General features: G+C 36.4%; 1 protein-coding gene across 2 annotated transcripts in view; it reads left to right on the forward strand.

The window, feature by feature from the left end:
* Positions 1-19,449, forward strand: part of LOC150092995 (tyrosine-protein phosphatase non-receptor type 9-like) — a 284,280-nt gene that overhangs the window by 218,914 nt on the left and 45,917 nt on the right. For both annotated transcript variants that reach the window (XM_090413471.1, XM_090413470.1), the window contains 2 exons: positions 8,602-8,988; positions 18,025-18,278. In XM_090413471.1, the coding sequence (XP_090269597.1) occupies positions 8,602-8,988; positions 18,025-18,278 (641 nt within the window). The remainder of the gene's footprint in view (positions 1-8,601; positions 8,989-18,024; positions 18,279-19,449) is intronic.

A 19,449-nucleotide genomic window follows, 5' to 3' on the forward strand; every position in this document is an offset into this window, starting at 1 on the left:
CGTAGTAGGCTTGATTGCATGAGCAGGGTACTTGGTAGACTCCTGGATGTGATAAAGGAGGAATGCTGTCCTTGGGTGAGCGGATGAGGGTGGCTAATTTGCTACATGGTCTGAATGTAGTGCGTAGTTTATGTTTATTGAGAATTCTTAAGATCTTTTCGGATGTGCCTTTAATGTAAGGGATGGTGACTGTTTTGTTGTAGTTCTCTGTGGTGGATGGTGGGAGGGGTTTCTTAGGAGTGTTTAGTATTTTGTTTATTTTATGTGGATTGTAGCCGTTGGCCAAGAAGGTGTGGCGTAAGTGAGTCAGTTCAGCAGTAAGAGCCTTGTCATTGGAACAGATTGCTCTCGCTCTATGGGTTAACGTTTTTAATATGCCATATTGTTGAGAAGGATGATGGTGTGATTGTTTGTGTAAGTATCTGCCTGTATGTGTGGGTTTTCTAAAAACTGAAAATGATAAGGAACCATCTGGGAGACGTGTGATGAGTGTATCCAGGAAGGGCAGACAGTTGTTGGCTTCCAGTTCCATAGTAAAGTGGATTTTTGGATGTTGGCTATTTAAATGTGCTAAGAATGTTTTCAATGTCTCAGGGCCATGTGGCCAAATAGCAAGCACATCATCAACATAGCGTAGCCAAAGTGTTGGTTTGAGAGTGGCTGTATTGATTGCTTGTTTTTCCAGGTGGTCTATGTAAAAGTTGGCTAAGGGGGGAGCCCATGGCTGTCCCATCAATTTGTTTGTATATTTTCCCTTTCCATGTGAAATATCCTGCATGTATTGTGAATTTGAATAGTTCAAATATATCAGGGGGGGAAGTGTGACTTCAGTAGATTGAGGGTTTCTATTAGTGGTACATTTGTGAATAGTGAAGTGGTATCAAAGCTTACTATTAAGTCTGAGCTTTTTAGGGTAAGGTGTTGTAAGATGCTTTTTAGGTGTGTTGAATTTTTGACAAGGAGGGAGAATTGTTTGTGAGAGTGGCTAGTAGCTTTGCTAAATGTCTAGCCAGTTTGTATGTGGGACTATTTATACTGTCCACAATTGGGCGTAGGGGGTGTGCCTTGTTTGTGAATTTTTGGTGCTCCATAGATCCTCGGTGTTTTAACATGGAAGGGTTTGAGTTTGTTAACTGTGTCTTTGGGCCAGGAAGTGACTTTTTTCAATAATTTTCGTGCCTTATTCTTTTGTGTGTTGGTGGGATTGCGATCTATAATTTTGTATGTTGACTGATCTTGTAATAGTGTGTGCATTTTGTTTTCATATTCAGTTGTGTCCATCACCACGGTTGCATTTCCTTTGTCTGCTTTTGTTATGGTAATCTGGCTGTTGTTGTGTAGCTCTTTTATAGCAATGAATTCCTTATGTGGGATATTATTTTTGGGAGGCTTGGACTTGATTAGGATGTTGGCCACATCTAAACGTATGTTGTTAGCTGTTGTTGGAGGCAGGTCGAATATACGACCTGCCTCCAACAAACAATCACACCATCATTCTTCTCAACAATATGGCATATTAAAAACGCTAACCCATAGAGCGAGAGCAATCTGTTCCAATGACAAGGCTCTTACTGCTGAACTGACTCACTTACACCACACCTTCTTGGCCAACGGCTACAATCCACATAAAATAAACAAAATACTAAACACTCCTAAGAAACCCCTCCCACCATCCACCACAGAGAACTACAACAAAACAGTCACCATCCCTTACATTAAAGGCACATCCGAAAAGATCTCAAGAATTCTCAATAAACATAAACTACGCACTACATTCAGACCATGTAGCAAATTAGCCACCCTCATCCGCTCACTCAAGGACAGCATTCCTCCTTTATCACATCCAGGAGTCTACCAAGTACCCTGCTCATGCAATCAAGCCTACTACGGTCAAACAGGAAGAACTGTGAACATCTGCATCAGCGAACATAAAAGATACGTCCGGAATTATCATTATGGGAAGTCGGGCCTAGCAGACCATGCTCTGGATACCCCTGCACACAGGATCAACTGGAAAAACACAAAAGTACTACACAGAAACCCGTATAAATCAGAGAGATTGTTCTTAGAGGTGACAGAAGCCCTAAAACACACTCCAAATCTCAACAAATATGGCTGTATTAACTTGCCGAAGATCTGGGAAACAGTCATATTAAGAAAAAACTAGCACTTTTCTAGGACTCTAGTAATATATGATAGCTGTTTTTTTTTGTTTGTTTGTTTTTTTTTTCAGATAGAGGGCGCCAAAATCAGGACTCTAGTCTTTGTTGCTGCTACAATTTTGTTTAAGTACACCATGTTGTTTTAGTTTCACGTATTGTGACAAACAGTGTTTTTGTGCTCTGAAGATGCTGGTTATAACACCAGCGAAATATCAGCATCAAGTTAATAAATTAATTATTTACTTAGTTTCTGTGTTCTATTATACCGTTAAAATAATAAACAACATGTTCGACGAACACATAAGTCTGTCCACACGTTATATAATCAATCATTTGTTAAGGAGGAACTAAAAAGAGCATTGTTACTTTCTTCCAATGCAGTAGGACCTGATGACATACAAGATTGATAAAACATCTTCCATCACTTTCTCTGGATATCTTTCTCTTACTACACAACAGGATACTTAGAGAAAGGATTTCCAGTTTATTGGCATAAGTTGATTGTTAATGCCACCCCAAAATCAGGAAAAGATCCAACACAAGCATTTATTGACCTATCGCTTTGTGGGCATAAGGCTCTTATCCGTCTACTAACCATCACATTGAGTGGGATAAGAGCCTTATGCCCTATATAGAAGATAACTACCATTCAAGAACCTTCAAGGAAGCAGCTACTGTCTCCCGTAAAATTGAAAACCTAAACAAGAATCAAGGTCTAACCTTACCAGAAATTTGGAAAGCTTTAATCAGATCATTAAACATCAAAGAAATGAACTTTCATGACAATTACATCATGAGCCATAACGAATAAATCACGTTCCTGAGACACGCACACTGCCTCGTTCAATACTAATTTTTTGTATGAATTAGAACCATCAGTTATAACCTTCATATAGCTTACTAGTTTGTATTCCCTGAAGATGCCGATAGAAACATTGGCGAAACATGTAGGACGATAAAATAAAGCTACCTGACGAACATTATATAAAAAAAGTGTAATAGTCAATTAACTGTTCTTTTTTTGATATGATTACAGTCACGAGAACAACCTTTTTTCGAAAGGTTGTTCTCGTGACTGTAATCCTGAAATGGATTGTGAATCCACAGAAATTTATAAAAGTTATTCAGAAAATATGTTTCAAAATTCTGTTTCAGAGTTTTGAGGTGGTCACAAACCCTTTCCAGGAATTCAGAATCAACAAAAATATCATTTTCCACTAAAAAAAATTCCAATGTTGAAAAAGGTGCAAATTGTCTGTCTTTTACATAACTAATCCATAACATCAGTTATTTCTCGAATGCATTTATTTTGTCGTAGGCATCAAGAACAGTTAAAGAATTTCCCTGAAGGGGGAGATTTAGTTCATTTCATTTCGAAAAAATGTCTGAAAGATAGAAGAGTGTTGCTAATCATGCTTCGTCAACAAGGAGTGATGCAAAATCAGAATTACGTTCATTTACAAACAATAACGCTTCGTGCCCTAATTGAAATAACCTTATTAGTATACTTTGCCCATGGAAAACCAGCGAATTTCAGTATGAAGCAAAAGTTGTATATATTCACTGCCCATTTCATTGCATGGTACTGAAAATAACCTATCATTTAACGGTCGAGCCTTAATAAAATTAACTAGCTTTACAGCGTTGTATAGCACAATTTTAAATTCTGGTGGCATTCCTTTGGAGGCTAATGCTTCCCAATGTATGAAACAATGTACCCAATTCATATCTGGAGTTACTTCCTTGACCATAAACAACCCCACTATGTCTACCTGTAAGGGCACGAGCTCCATCCGAACAGAAGCCCACACATTTTTCCCACTGGATCCCTTTGTGTATTATGCAATTATTGAGAGCGTGAAATGCTTCTTCTCCAGGTGTTCGGGATGACAAAGTTCTACAAAACAGAATATCGTCATGAATGTTGTTATCATGCACATACCTTATATAGCATATTAACTGAGCATCATTTGTAACATCAGTAGTCTCGTCTATTTGTAATGCATAATAAGGGCTCTTCTTAACTCTTTTGATTAGCTGACTATGTCACCTGCCATATCGTTAATTCTGCTGCCAACAGTGTCATTTGAAAGAGAAATCAAATCAACATCTTTTAGTAAATTGTTGCCAAACATAGTTTTTACCACATCTTTTATAGCTGGAAGTAGTAAATTTTCCCCGATAGAATGAGATTTCCGTGTTTTTGCTATGCGCAAACTTAAGAAATAGGATGCTTCCAGTGCTTTGCTATTAATGGAACCCATGGCTGAAGCTATATCTTTCCTATGATTTAATGTCACTAAGTGTCGCTGAAAAAAATTCAATTGGCTTATTTTTCACATCACAATGTTTAGTTTCTAAATGTCGTTGGAGTTTTGCAGGTTTCATGCACTCGTTAGACAAAGCTTCATAACACAAAACACATTGAGATTTCTGTTCACTTTCATTTCCACAATAAGTAAACCCGAATTCCAAATATGAGCTGTTATATTTCCTACTGTATTTTTTCTTTGAACTGCTTGTTTCTTCTAATTTAATAGTATCAGATTTACTTGCCGTTACAACAAGTGTATCACAATTAGGGTTAGCGTCAACTGTTTCGTTTGCTTTTCTTTTCAAATTCCTAGTTTTAAGTCACTTTTCCATTATTAAAAAAACATTTCTGGAAAATATATAAATACTGGGATTAACTCACGATACTTTGTCTAAGTATCACTTAGCACTTCTGAAGATATACTTGAGCCTTGGCTGAAGGAGGAAAACCTTGAATAATAAAAATGAATAAACAACAAGCAGTTGGTTGAAATGTGAATAACATATGTTTAACTTCAAATCTGACAAAACAGTAAGGGAAGGTGGAAACAATTAAACCATATTGTTGTTCACTTCACTCCTCTTTTATAACTCGTCATTCTGCCACTACAATAATTTCTAGCAGCAGAATGACGAGTAATAAAAGAGGGGCAGAATGTTCATAGAATGAACATTCTGCTGCTATTTTTTTTTTTTTTTTTAAGTATCCATTTTATTTCAATAATTTTTACTTATTCAATTTTAATTTGTTTTGTTTGGATAATTAAAATATATTTATTTAGTTCAAGTCTGCCTGAGGACCACCTGTTCCATCGTCACAGACCACAGGTTGAGAAACACTGGTCTACAGAATGGGGTGCAGATCGATGTTCCTTGCTCTGCCTTTATCATACATTTGTATGATCAAAGCTTGATTATTGGTCCCAAATTTACAGGTGTGCAATAGAGAGTACACTCCAATTGTTGGACCCAATCCATCATCAGAGTACAACTGGCTACTGGTGCTTTTCACACCTTTCCCATTCAAAGTTTATGTTGAAACAAATGAACCTGCTCTTTCACCTCAAAGAAAACAGTTGTCTCTGAATTATACCCTAAAAACAAAGCCTCTTCCAAAACATCCAACATGACTAGTTTTTTTTTTCTCTAGATTGTTAAGCTCAATATTACACATGTCGTGTGCCATGCACTCCTTTGGTGTGCCTTTAGAAAAGATTTTACGCTATTGGTATAAATGTTGACAACTTGACCACATCTAACATTACAACATTCCTCTGTTTGCACTCTATCCTACAACCTCTCACTATATCAACTACAGAAGTCTCATACTCCATCATCTGTTTACCTGCAATTGTTTAGTGAGCCCATAGCAGTCTACTCTGAATTCTTGCCCATCTATACTAACAACTCAAGAGCTTAATTTTCTGTTGGTTTGCTGCTGTTTTCCTGACCTTATTATGTCCACGCAGATCCCACTTGAGTGCAATAATTATACAGCAGAGTTGCATTCCACCCATCTTGTACACATGACAGAAATGCACTACCAGAATCTGTTATTTTATACAGCTTCATTGAGCTCTTTACAATCTGTATCCTCTGCTTTGTACAACCCACATCCATTGCTTTGTGAGGTTTTACAACTGCTGTACAAAATGAAGACCCTTAATTTTGGTGTTCGGTTTTGCTGGATCTCCAGCCATATTGCAAATAATGGAATGAGAGTGCAGATGCAGTTACTAAATCAGGTCATACTTTTTCCACATGTTTTTTTTGTGGTTTCACTGTAGACTGAGTGCCAAGCTGAAGTTTTTCTCTTGCCTTCCAGGCATAAATTCTACACTTCATGGAATAGTATTTCAGTTATTTTGGTCAGAGCAGAAGAGAGCGAATATGGAATGAGATTGGGAACAGAAATAAGAATGGGGGGGGGGGGGAGCATATCTTACTTATTTTCAAGAAACATCAACTTAGCCTAACTACTAAAAATCATCTACCACTTAGTTTAATTGGCATTTCCTGCAAATATGGAAGTTAGGTATATATATATAGTACTCCTTCCCTCCCAAACTAACTGTCAACTTTCCAGAAATCCTCAATAAAAATAAAATTTATTTTTAAATTTAGATTCTAGGAATAACCGAATGTTCTTACCTTACTAATGATAATTGTTGCATTGTTTAATTTTTCTGTTATGTATACATGTCATTCTGTTCCATTTATTTCATAATATAGATGCCTATGAAACATGGACAAAAAATTTTATGCTCATAAATAGTTGATTTTTACTTAAGTTATCAGTGTTAATTTACCTCAACTGATGTGTGGCAGTAGCCTACAAAGCCAAGCTTATCTTATCTTCTTGGTTGGGGTTTCCATAAACAGAGCCTGCTTACGGAAGCAGGCCACAAGAAAGCTCGGCATGTTTACAAAGACTTTTCAGCTGAGGGTGAAATTATTAACACACACGTGTTAATAATTCAATTTATTCAACTGATAGTGAGATTGCTTAATTATCTACCATAAGGAAAGGCAAACTATTTCCAGATTCTTTTGATATGTTAAGTACTAGGTGTTTAAATTTGCCAAAAATGTGTGATATTGTTAATGCCATAAGGCATATAGCAAGCATATTTTCAATTCACTGCAATCAAACTGTATATGAATCTGGTTTGGTGATGGCTTCAGTTTGGTATAGAAATTGGCTAATTGAAGAATGCAGACCATTGGCATCAAGTTCTTTGTGCATTTTTTTTCCTCTCTTCATGTGAAATAATGACAATGAACAACAAATTTAAACACAAAAATATCATCTTGAAAGTGAGACATTATGGTCATAAATATCTTTTTTAGTTATACATTTATTTAAAAAAAAAGTAATGTCAAAGATAATTATGATATTTTAGTTTTTGAAGCTAAGAATTTCAAAACTAGGTTTGAAATGAAATTTTATACATAAAGGAGTATATATTGCCTTGCCTCTATTACTGACAGTTCTATTTATGAACTTGCATAACTGGGCAAAGGAAGATAATAATATTTTGAGATCCTTACATATCTAGGATGGTTTTGCTGCTTTTTATTGGTTTAAATTCACTGCACACACTGGTTATGGATTCGAAAAAAGACATATAAACAGATATTACTATACTGCCATGTCATCTTCCTCTAACACACATCTGCTTTGTCAATTTCATTGAACACTAGAAAACCAAAGGCTTTCATTACAGCTGTGTTCACATCCACATTTTGGTTGTGCTGATGTTTTCTATTTAGCCTTATGTCATACATGTTTGATAATTTTAGGTGCATCTAAGCATCCAATGTCCTAAAATACACTTCTCTATAGAAAAAGTCATGCTACTGTTTATTCTTTGTAGATGCTTTAGTTACACTGTCTTCCAAATGGTTTTTGCTATAATTTTCTTTGTAGAAATTCTATACATGTTCAAAGACCCATAATTCAGGGTATATCTAAAAAGATAGCCAAGGTGTTATATAAGCAATTTTCACATCCCTTTTAAACCACACGTTAGGCTGATAAACAGCCTATATGTGTTTATCTGAGAACAAACTTTTTGCACATCTCACAGTGTATTAAACATTGTTACAAATTAACCTATTTTGGAAAGACATGAATCACCATAGCGAGTTGGGGCTAAGCAGACCATGATTTCAATAATGGTCTGCTTAGCCTTCATACAGTCATATAGAATAAAAACAACCTTCCATGGAAGCAGTTACAAATCTGAAAGGCTGATTTTGAAATCAGCAATAATGAAGCACTCTCTTAATCTCAAGTTGGGAGCTGGCACCAGAAAGCTTTTGCTAGGACTTCTTGTATTTGAATTGTTAGTATTTGAATTGCTCCATTTTATACTTGGTGGTTTACCTACACCTTTCTGATATTTACTTGCTCTTTTGTTAATGTTAGTTTGAATTCAGTGAAATATCAGTAGATTCAGTAAATTCGTCAAAGCATATTTTGTCATTGTTAATCATTCCATCAAAAAAAATTAATAGGTAGTGTACTGTTTTTTTGATTATGCATGATATATTAATTGAAATAAATTCATGAAAAAGTTTGGTACTTTGATTAGAATACCAGTTTCTATATTTCTGCATTCAGGTATGTATGGTTCACATGTCTCAGCTTGCACTGCACGTTCCTTCAGTATCTCTGCCACGAGAGCTAGGAGGATGTCTTCAAACTGACCACAGAATTTGGCTTCTTCACTGCCTGAAATCAACCATGAACCGCTACAATGATCTCTGTGACCTCACAATCTTGCCTTTATCTCCAGATTCTTTGCAGAATGATCATTTAAAGTTACCTGTTAAGCAGTTTTCACAAAATGAAATTGCCAGTGGGCCACCCAGTAACTTTACTAGTGAAAATGAAGCAGATGAATCTGATTATCAGCACTCTGTTTATGAAAAGCAAAACTCTGAAGAAAGGGAAAAAGAAGTAGAGGTCACAAAAGAAGAAACACAGCTATCAGATTCTCAGTTAGTGGTGAGTCACACTTTTACTATTAAATCATCCATTTTTTTTTTTTTTAGTGTGCAAACAAACAAAAAAAAAAAAAACATTTCTAATATGTATAACTGCAGTAATTCATGTAGCATTTGTGTAAATCTGGAAATCTTTTTAGCTTAGCTTTGCCCAAAATGTTATCCTTAGTACCACATTAACATAAGATGCACGATGATCATTGCTACTGTTTTTTTTTTCATTTGTTTTAAAAAATTTAACCGCACATATTCATTTGTTACCATCATTCAGTTTTTTGAAAAAAGATTTATGTTACAATTTGCTCCAGTGAATTTGATTTGTGTGTGACTTTTGCAAGGATCTAGTAAGTAACCTCACTATGAGTGTTTGCTGTAGAGTTCATAGTATTGCCATTTTTTTTTTTTTTTTAAAGAGGAAAATTGTGAGATTAATGTAGTGAAGGAGCTGTTGCCAATCCACTTAGCTGAATGATAGCACCACAAATAAATTGCATGTCATTGCCCTTGCTATTGGACACAGTATGCATACATGTCCACAAACAATGGATTAGAAGTACAAATCATCAACTGCTTCCATTGTAAAGTCTGTTAATTCTTTGTACTCAGTGTAGTGCATCATTGGATTTGCATTCATACCCAAAGAAGTACCATGTCAACATAATTGAAATTACCAGAACCAAGGTGGGGGAGGGGAGAGGTGACATTTTCCTAAATTAAAACTACAAGATTAGTTAAGGTTTCTTTGGCTTGTTAAGGTTTCGTGTGCTTTCTCAGATTAAAAAACAATAGAAAAAATAAAGCTACACGGATTTCCGAATTAATAACTGTTATTATTCAAATTAAACTTGAACTAGATTTTGATAATCATAGTGATGTCACAAGCATGGCCCATTGTTGCAGTGTGCAACAGTGGGCCATGTAATAGAAACCTTGGTTTCTATTACATTTAGTAGAACACCATATCATTAGAAAAAAGACAGATCCCTTCCCTTCCTAGATGTTCCCATCTCAGGAGAAAATTATGGCAATCTTTCATTTGAAGTCTACAGGAAAAAGGTTAGTGCCAGACGATATCTGCATGCCATATCACATCTCCATCCAGAGCAAAAACAAGGCATGATCAAAACTCAAAAATAGGATTATTACAATATCATATGTATAATATGATATTGTAATATCATATTATACATATGATGTTTTGCATCTCCTTGCGGATATGTCTAATGTTATGCATTAAGGGAAGGGCCACTACCCAGACTAGTTTCGACATTTATTGAGGTTTCTTCAGTGGGAGCCAGGCCCAAGTGAAGATACCAGGCGAAACACATCTCTGCAAGGAGATGTGATGTGTTTTGCATTATGGGAGATACTGAGATAGGAATGTTGGTAGCTTGCTCTGCCTTTTCAAGGAGTTGCCCGGTGTTGTACCACTTTGCCCCAGTCCTGAAGATACTTTCAGGTGCAAACTTTGTTTGCACACACTTGGATAAAGGATTAAACTAAATTTATTATAGTCTGACCAAGTGAAAAATAAACTTTCAACATCTTTCTCTAAATCCAGAGTAATTTAATAAAAAGGTGGCACACCGTTTAGCGGCTCCTATAGGAGGAGATGACCTTGCTAATGCTTCTGCCTGGTATCTCCACTTGGGCCTGGCTCCCACTGAAGAGACCCCAATAAAGGTCGAAACTAGTCTGGGTAGTGGCCCTTCCCTTAATGCATAACATTATACATATCCGCAAGGAGATGTGTTTTGCATTATGGGAGATACGGAGATAAGAGTGTTGGTAGCTTGCTCTGGCTTTGCAAGGAGTTGCCCGGTGTTGTACCACTTTACCCCAGTCCTGAAGATACTTTCAGGTGCAAACTTTGTTTGCACACACTTGGATAAAGGATTAAACTAAATTTATATAGTCTGACCAAGTGAAAAATAAATTTTCATGACTATGAATATAGAATTAACTGCTTATCTGTACTTATATTAAGCCAACTTTCTTTAGCCATAACAGGACTTTTGGCCTTATAAATGAAGTGGATGAGGTAAACAATAAAAACATCAGTAATCCAGAAGTAGTAGTTCCTGGTCTTAATAAAGAAACTCCCTTCCGTCCCCTCTGATTGGGATTGTGGTTGGGTTTTTTGGCTCCTATCCACAAAAGGTTATTTGCAAATCTTTTTTTCATTTTTATCATATTTATATATTATTTATTTATCTTTTACATAGTCTAGAAACCAAAAGTGGAACTTTTTCAAAGCCACCTCAGGCTCCAGTAAGCAGGACGATGGTCTCAGACCAGATGATGAAATTCATCTAGGTACAATCACGAACATCCATGCCTGCAGCAGGATTCAAACCCACGACCTGTTAGTTGGAGAGCAGATATGCTAACCACTCAGCCAACGAGGACAGCAGCATATTACAATTTGAAATTGTTGCAGTTTGTTACAGTTTGGAAAAAAAAACTCGTAACCAGTTTATAAAAAGCTGAAATTGCAGATATTGTTACCGTGTTCACCAGATGCTTTTCCTTTATGGAGAGTCTTCGTGGGATTCTATGATAGTGTGCATGTGTCTGTGTGTGAGAGGGGGGAAAAACATTCCTCACTGACAGCTCATCAAATAGTCTTAGTTACTATAGCTTTTTTTAAATATAGAAGGTCACTCTTGAGGCAATTGCTTCTTTATGTAATGTTGATTGATCATTTAGGTAGAGCAAATGTAAAGTTTTTATTGCATTCTCATGTCACTCTCAAATCTGTTATGTGAGTTATGCTGCACATCAGTCATTTGTGCATATGATCATCATTACAACATGACATTGTCATGTCATCTGCACTTTCATCTTTCCTAAATTAGTGTAATATTCTCCATTGCATCTACAGTAAACACGTTTGATTTATGCTTATTACGAACTCCATATAATCAAATTCTGTACGGTGCCCTTCTTTAACACCTCACTTTAAGCCATTACTAATGCTTCTATCAACAGATTGTTTTCAATCTCTACAGTTTATTTCATTTGTCATTCAGTATTTAACCTGCTCAACCTCTTCTCTCACCTTCTGTAGTTTCACTTGTTTGCTTTTTTTCCTGTACTCATTCGTGATGTATTGTACAATCATGTGCATAACTAAAAGCACCATGAGGGGTGAATGAAAAGTTCTGATAAACACCTAGAATGAAAATGATATTAAAGCAACTGATATCACCACAAGAAAGAACGTATCTTAAAACCCTTTAATCCCCATGTTTCATCAAATTGTAATAATTTGTTCTTTTTCTTTAGGATATATAAGAAGACATGTCAGAAGTTTAAGAAATTGAAGATACAGAGGTGCGGGCTGTCATCAAGTTTATCGTGCTGCAAGAAAACTCCACAAACTTTAGGGGGACTATGCCCCAGCATACCCAACAGTTGCCAGATGGGTGTGGCCAAGTTTAAAACTGGGCATCCTGAGACAACAGATGCTCCCAGGTCAGGAAGACCTTCCACAGCGATCACATCTGAAAACATGATCCAGTGCATGCCATGATCCTTGATGATAGACGAATACCAGCCAAAAACATTGCAAAGACTCTGGGGGATATCCAGGGAACAAGTTGGAGTCATTATCCACCAACATCAGGACATACAGAAGCTCTCAGCAAAGTGGGTCTCCAAATGTTTGAATGCTGATCGAAAAAGAGAACATGTGCTGTCATCCCAAGGGATTTTGGCTCATTTTGAAAAATCAAGTGCAAATGTTTGCTCGTATTGTGACTGTTGGTGAAACATGGCTTCATCACTATGACCCAGTGACCAAACAACAGTCAGTGGAGTGGAGACACAAATGTTCTCCACAACCAAAGAAGTTCTGAATCCAGAAAGTCAGCTGGGACATGGATATGAATGGTATAATCCTTATCAAGTACTTCAAAAAAGGTAAAACGTTTAGAGCAGCAGTTTATTTAACAGCTCTGTAGGAAGTGAAGTAGGTACTGAAGGAAAAACACTGTGGGAAACTGAGCAGAAGCATGTTGCTTTTGCTCAGGACAGTGCACTTACTCGCGCTGCTCATGAAACCGAACAGACAATATATATCTTGAACTTTCATTGTGTGCCTCATCCACCCTATTTGCCAGACCTGGCCCCATCTGACTATTTCCTATTTCCAGATTTAAAGAAACACTTGAAAGGAACAAAATTTACCACACAGATTATGAAGTCATATCTGCAGCTGAGGACTGGTTTTTGCAACAAAGGAAAAGACTTTTCCCAGAGGATTGCAAATGATGCAGCAGCATTGTAACAAGTATTTAACACTTCATGGGGAATATGTAAAATAATGTGTAAGTTAAATGGTCTACCTCAATTCCTTCGTGGTGATTATCACAACTTTTCAGCACACCCTCGTATTAGTACTCACATGGGGAAGGAAATGGAATTTATGTAGATAGTGAGTAGTAGGTGAGGCAAAGGATTTGATGGAGTATATCGGGGGTTTGAGAGGCCTAGCTCTAGTAATTTCTGATATCAGAAGAGTTCTGTAGCTGTTGGTACATCAGCATCTCAGGAATGGTGCTCAACTTATTTATAATAAAGTGAAGAATGATTATGGTAGAATAATTTTGATGAATGCCAATAATAGGGAGTTGGATAAAGGTAATGGCTACATAGTGATACTGCTGGATTTTGCAAAGCTTTTGACAGGATAGCACATGGAATTCTGATCTGTAAATTGCAGCAAATGAGGGTAGATATGAAGTTGATTTCAATAAGAAGGTGGCTAATGGAATATCAGACAATGGTTTTAGAGTAGAGTCCATTGAAGTCCTCTGACTTGTTGGTATGCCTCAGAACTCTGTATACTTGGACCACTGCTATTTAATTTGTACATTAGTGATATAGGAAATGATTTGAAGGGGAAATATTCACGTGTTTACAAATTTAGATGAAGAAATTGTGAATAAATATAAATGTTGGAATTTTTTCAAGAAGATTTAAACATAATACTGTCAGTATGGGCAAAAGAGAATGTATTGTCAATTTAATGTGACAAAGTATAAGGTTATACATTTAGGATGAAAAGATTATCAGCTGTTGTTAGATCTTGAATGAGGACCTTAGCCAGAACACTAAATTATCTATATACAAGACCGTGTTCAAACTGGTTTTAACTTATGGATCTGAGAGCTGGGTCAGAAGTAAAACACTTGACCAAAGACTAGAGACCACAGATATGAGAGTCCTGAGAAAGATTAGAAGTGTGAACAGATGGCATAAATGGCAATATCATATTAAAAACGAGGATATTAGGAAAGAACTTGGCATTGTCAGTATCCAGGAATGCATTAGCAGAGCTAATCTCAGGTGGTATGGTCACTTAAACAGAATGGTCAAGGAAAGATTAGCAAAACAAGTGTTCTCTGCCAGGATGGCAGGAAAATGACCCAGAGGAAGACCAAGATATAGGTGGATTGATACGGTACAAAGGGCCTTAGACAATAGAAATATAAGATCTGATAATGTTGGAGTCTTGACAAGTAACAAACTGATTTGGAAAAAAATTGTAGATAGGAAGTTAGTAATGATGTAAATTTTTCATGTAGTACTATCGTATCCTGTACACCCCTTGAGGGTACATGCCAGGAATTTGATGATGATGATTCATCAAAAGGGTCATTCGTTCAAGATTTAACAAGAATACAATAATAACCAAAGAAATACTTGTACTAAAGAAAACTAATTCTAATAGAGAACATATTTGATTTACCTTAAAGGAAGTAATAAGGAGGAGAATTTTGTCTGTCTAAATAGAAATTTTGTTGTTTAAAAGCATTAGTGATTAAAATATACTCTATGCAAAATGTATGTCAAAATGCTAACAAAGGTCCAAAGGTTACGTGCGAGTTACCTACGATAGCGTAACGCCCGAGGCGAAAGCATTCATGGAACATGAATCGAACTCACGTTCTACGAAAAGTGCGCTCTTCAAGGAGAAGAATTGTGACGTGATAACATGAGGGCAAAAGGAAGGCGCCATGAGAAATTTCTGTAACTAAAAGAGGGCGCGACGAAGGAGAATAAATGTGGGTTCGCGTGGGTTTTTTCTGTTCCCATTCTCATTCGGAGCTACGATGCTGACCAGTGGACGGAAGCTCTACGATGACTGACGGCAGGCCTTTCCCCATTGCTGACTGACTAGTATCGGACGAGCTGTACGCGAGATGACGGCGTCCACCAATTCGGGCCATCGGTAAAGGTTTTTACCGGGATGAGACAGCGGATGGATCCCTCTGGAAAGCGGTCAGGCTAACAACAGTGACCATCAAGACGAGCGTTTGCCCAGCAGAGTGTAGAAAATGGCTATACATGACAAGCAACATGACCTCCACGTGGACGTGACCCGCTGAAGCAGAAAGGTATCTCTGGACAAAGGACGGATGAAAGGGACACCAGTAACCTTGAGTGTGGTGGTAACGTACAGAAATTTCTTATTCAATTATCAATTAGCATTAGAGGAAAAGAATGAACGAGAATTTTGTTCTATAGACAATAGGAAGATAGACAATTATTTAGAGAACTTTTGAGTGATTAATGTGCTTAGTGATTTGTTAGTTCCATTGGACTGGTAGTCTGAAGATTTAAGATTTTGTGTGAGACCTAATTAATGTCGAGGGGCCTATGTTGGCAATTGAAGTTAGGAATTATGAACTTGTATTTTATGCTAAGTGTGTACTTATTTATTTAACCTAAGGATATGAGTTGTATGTTTGTTAATTCGAGTGTTCTTTCATTGTTTGTCAATTGATTTAGTAATGATAATATGATATGCTTTGATATGTTTAAACCTATTTGTAAACTCATTAGATTCTTAATAAACATGTTTTGCTATGTAAGCCTGAGCATGAGTTTGAACCTATGCATAAGGGGAAAATAAGGAAATTTTAGAGTAATAAGGCCATGACTGCAAGCTAAGATTTCTACAGCGCTTTAAACTTTTAACAAGATTAGGCAGCTCTAGAACTCTGGGAGGTTTCTCTGAGGCAAGAATTCTTCTGTCCTAGAACTCTGACTGGCGCAGCTTAAATAAACAAATTTTGTCAGAGTTCGAAAAGGAAACAATCCCAGAAAGATAGATTAGAGATCTCATTCTTAGTTGGCATAAAAGGGAATAATAGAAGTACAGTTTATAAGAAAAATCAACGGCGTAACACTGTGTACTACATTAGTGGAACTATACTCCAGAAAATTGGTGAAGCTGGAAATTTGGGAGTGTTGATGGATAGGGAGTTGAAGTTCAGAGGGCATATTGCAAAAGCAGCTAAAGCATGTTATTGTGCCTCTTTATAAGGTTTTGATGAGACCCAATCTGGACTACTCTGCACAGATCTGTTCACCTGGGTTTTTTTTGGGCATGAGGAAAAGGTGGAAAGGATCCAGAGATGAGTGACCAAGATAGTGATAGATCTCTGGAATGCTCATTATGAACTATGAGGATAGGTTGAAGATTTGTGGGTTACAGAAATTGGCTGATAGACAGAAAAGGGAGGACATGATAGGGATATACAAATTGCTGAAAGGTTTTTATAGAATTGATAGAAAAGTTTTCAATATGGATTTGATGGTGGGGTGGGGGAACTAGATGCCATCCTTGGAAATTGAGCAAATATGTAGTAAGCAAGGGTGTGAGGACTAGATTTTTTGCTTGGAGAGTAGTGAATGAGTGGAATGGACTGCCAGAGTCTGTTGTGATACTATGTTGGTGAATGTTTCAAAGTGAACACAATTCAAAGTATGATAGATTTAGTGCAAACGTTAGTTAGTGGTTGGTATAATGTTAGGGTATCTTTCAGTTAATCTATGGACTCTGTGTAGTTGACTCTGTAATAATAGTAATGTGTACACACTTTAATAGAGACATGATCATGCCTCTTCTACCACAGGCAAATGTGAGAGAGAGGAGTACAGAAACACAAATTGTTGCTATCTTACAAAATCACATTTACCTTACTACCACATAAGCACAAATCTGCCTCACTCAAGAAACAATTTTGCAATTCTCAGTCATACATTATATACACCACTTCAACTAAACCTATAAATAATACCACAAAAATGTCAGGAAACAAAAAAAAATTTAAATATAAACACGATGTTTTTACTTTTCTGTTTATATAAACAGAATATATTTATATTCAGTTTTCGCAGCTGGTTGGCAGTTCCCTTTAACTTCTGATCACATTTCATTATCAAATTAGAACTTTACTGTTATAAACATGTTTTTGCTTGCATTGAATCCATTTAATCAGAGTTAAAATTCAACTAACAAAAGCATGCATAAGAATTTATCTGGACATTTATTAAGATAGAAAAAGTCTCTATAGCTCAGTCAGTATTGGTGATGGCATCTAGGATGCCTCCTGTCTAATCCCATGAAGAACTTTTATCAGGATTTTTCAACTGAAGGTGAGTTAGCTGTTTTCATACAGAGGTTGAAAAGTTATCTTCCCAGAAGATTGGGTATTTCATCTCACAAAACAGGCAAACCAGCCAGAAGAACATGCACAAGTTACAGATATAGCAGACAATGCAGATAGGATTAACTGTCCTATTATAAGCAGTAAGCAAGTTTATGAGAAACCAAGTTGCTTGGCCATTGAGCCTACCATGAAGGAGGAAGATTGGATTTTAATCAATTCCATTGTGATTCTCGCTGATACATAAATATGTTGTTCAGCTCATGTTACACAGGTACTTCATAATTTCCCATCCTTCTCTAGTTCTATTTTTATTTTCTAACTTTAAAGTGGCCAGAAGGAATGCATAAGATTTCATTGACTGATATTCACAAAATGGAATGGATACATCTTTGTTTTTCTTGCTAAATTATCATGTCTCTATTGAAAGTTTTGCTGATCATTTAAATCAGATGCTGGTCTTCCTTTGTCATGTGTTTTCCTTAGTATTTTATGTGGGTTTCTTTAAGTTTAAAAATTTATTTTAAAAATTGCATTTAAGATTTTAACCTAAACATTTATTTCTTATTTTTCAGAAAGGCAGTGCAGAAAATAATCTTCTCACTCCAGAATCAACAAATACTGATCTTACTGAAGATGAAGAAAAGCGTCTTTCAAGCAGTTGTGCTTCACTTTCATTTTGTGAGGATTCTATATTTTATGATGATGTGAGTGGAATGTCACTTGAGGAGTTTATTGAGCATTTGCAAGTCACAGGCCGCAAAGGACTTTACCAAGAATATTCAGAGATTAAGATGATGCCACCTGATGGAACCTTTGAAATATCAAAGTATGGATCAAATATAGCAGATAGTCATGTAGTTTTTCAGTTATCATATGTGGTACACTAAAGATATGAGCTAATTTTTGTTATATGTAAGCAAATCTACATATTAATGAGCAGGAGATGTGAACTTCATTACAGCAAAGAGAATTTCTGTATTAGCATTTTTATTGTGAATGCTGGATAATTATTTAAAAATAATATTACATATTATCTTTTGAATTCACTGTTTTTCAGGAAGACTGATTACATGAAGTAAAATATTATTTGCTTGGGTAAGTCTTGAAACAAGATTTACGTTGTTTGAAAAGTTTGGTAAAAAAATAAGTTAACATATTTTTTTTGGAAAAAAATCACCTTTATTTCTCAACATAGTCTATTGAGGTCTACACATTTAGTCCAACGAGTTTCCAATTTTTTCATCCCATCTAAAAAGTAGGATTTGTCAAATTGTGCAAAATAGTCATTGACAGCCTTGATGGCAACCTCGTTCGAAGAAAATTTTTTCCCACCAAGCCAAATTTTTAAGTTTGGGAATAAGAAGTCACATGGGACCAAGTCCGGAGAATACGGTGGATGTAGAACCAATTCGAACCTCAATTCGTGCAATTTTGCCATTGCGATGGCTGATGTGTGTGATAGTGCATTGTCTTGATGAAAGAGCACTTTTTTGTGTACCAATCTTGGCCGTTTTTTCTTCAGCTCTTCTTTTAAATGGTCTAACAGTGACGCATAATAGACTCCTGTTATTGTCTTACATTTTCCAAAGTCTATCATGATAATTCTTTGGGAATCCCAGAAAACAGTGGCCATTACCTTCCCAGCTGACAAAACGATCTTCGATTATTTCGGTGCTCTTTCACCATGCATTGTCCACTGTTTTGACTGCTGCTGGGACTCAAGTGTGTAGTGGTGGATCCAAATTTCATCTACAGTCACGAATCGACGCAAAAAATCCTGTGAATTCCAATTAAATATCGCCAAAAACACTGCGTTGAAACTTTTCACATGTATTTTTGATCGACAGTCGACAATCGTGCACACAGCTTTTTCATGTAGAATTTTTCATGCAGGATATTATATACCTGTCCAGTTGAGATGCCTACAATCTCAGCAATCTCACGTGCTTTCACTCATCGGTCTTCCATAACGATACCATGGATTTTGTCAATCATTT

The sequence above is a fragment of the Typopeltis vanoorti genome, chromosome 24, assembly GCF_054136105.1.
Source record: "Typopeltis vanoorti isolate ZY-2024b chromosome 24, IOZ_Tvanoo_1.0, whole genome shotgun sequence".
Classification (NCBI taxonomy): domain Eukaryota; kingdom Metazoa; phylum Arthropoda; class Arachnida; order Uropygi; family Thelyphonidae; genus Typopeltis; species Typopeltis vanoorti.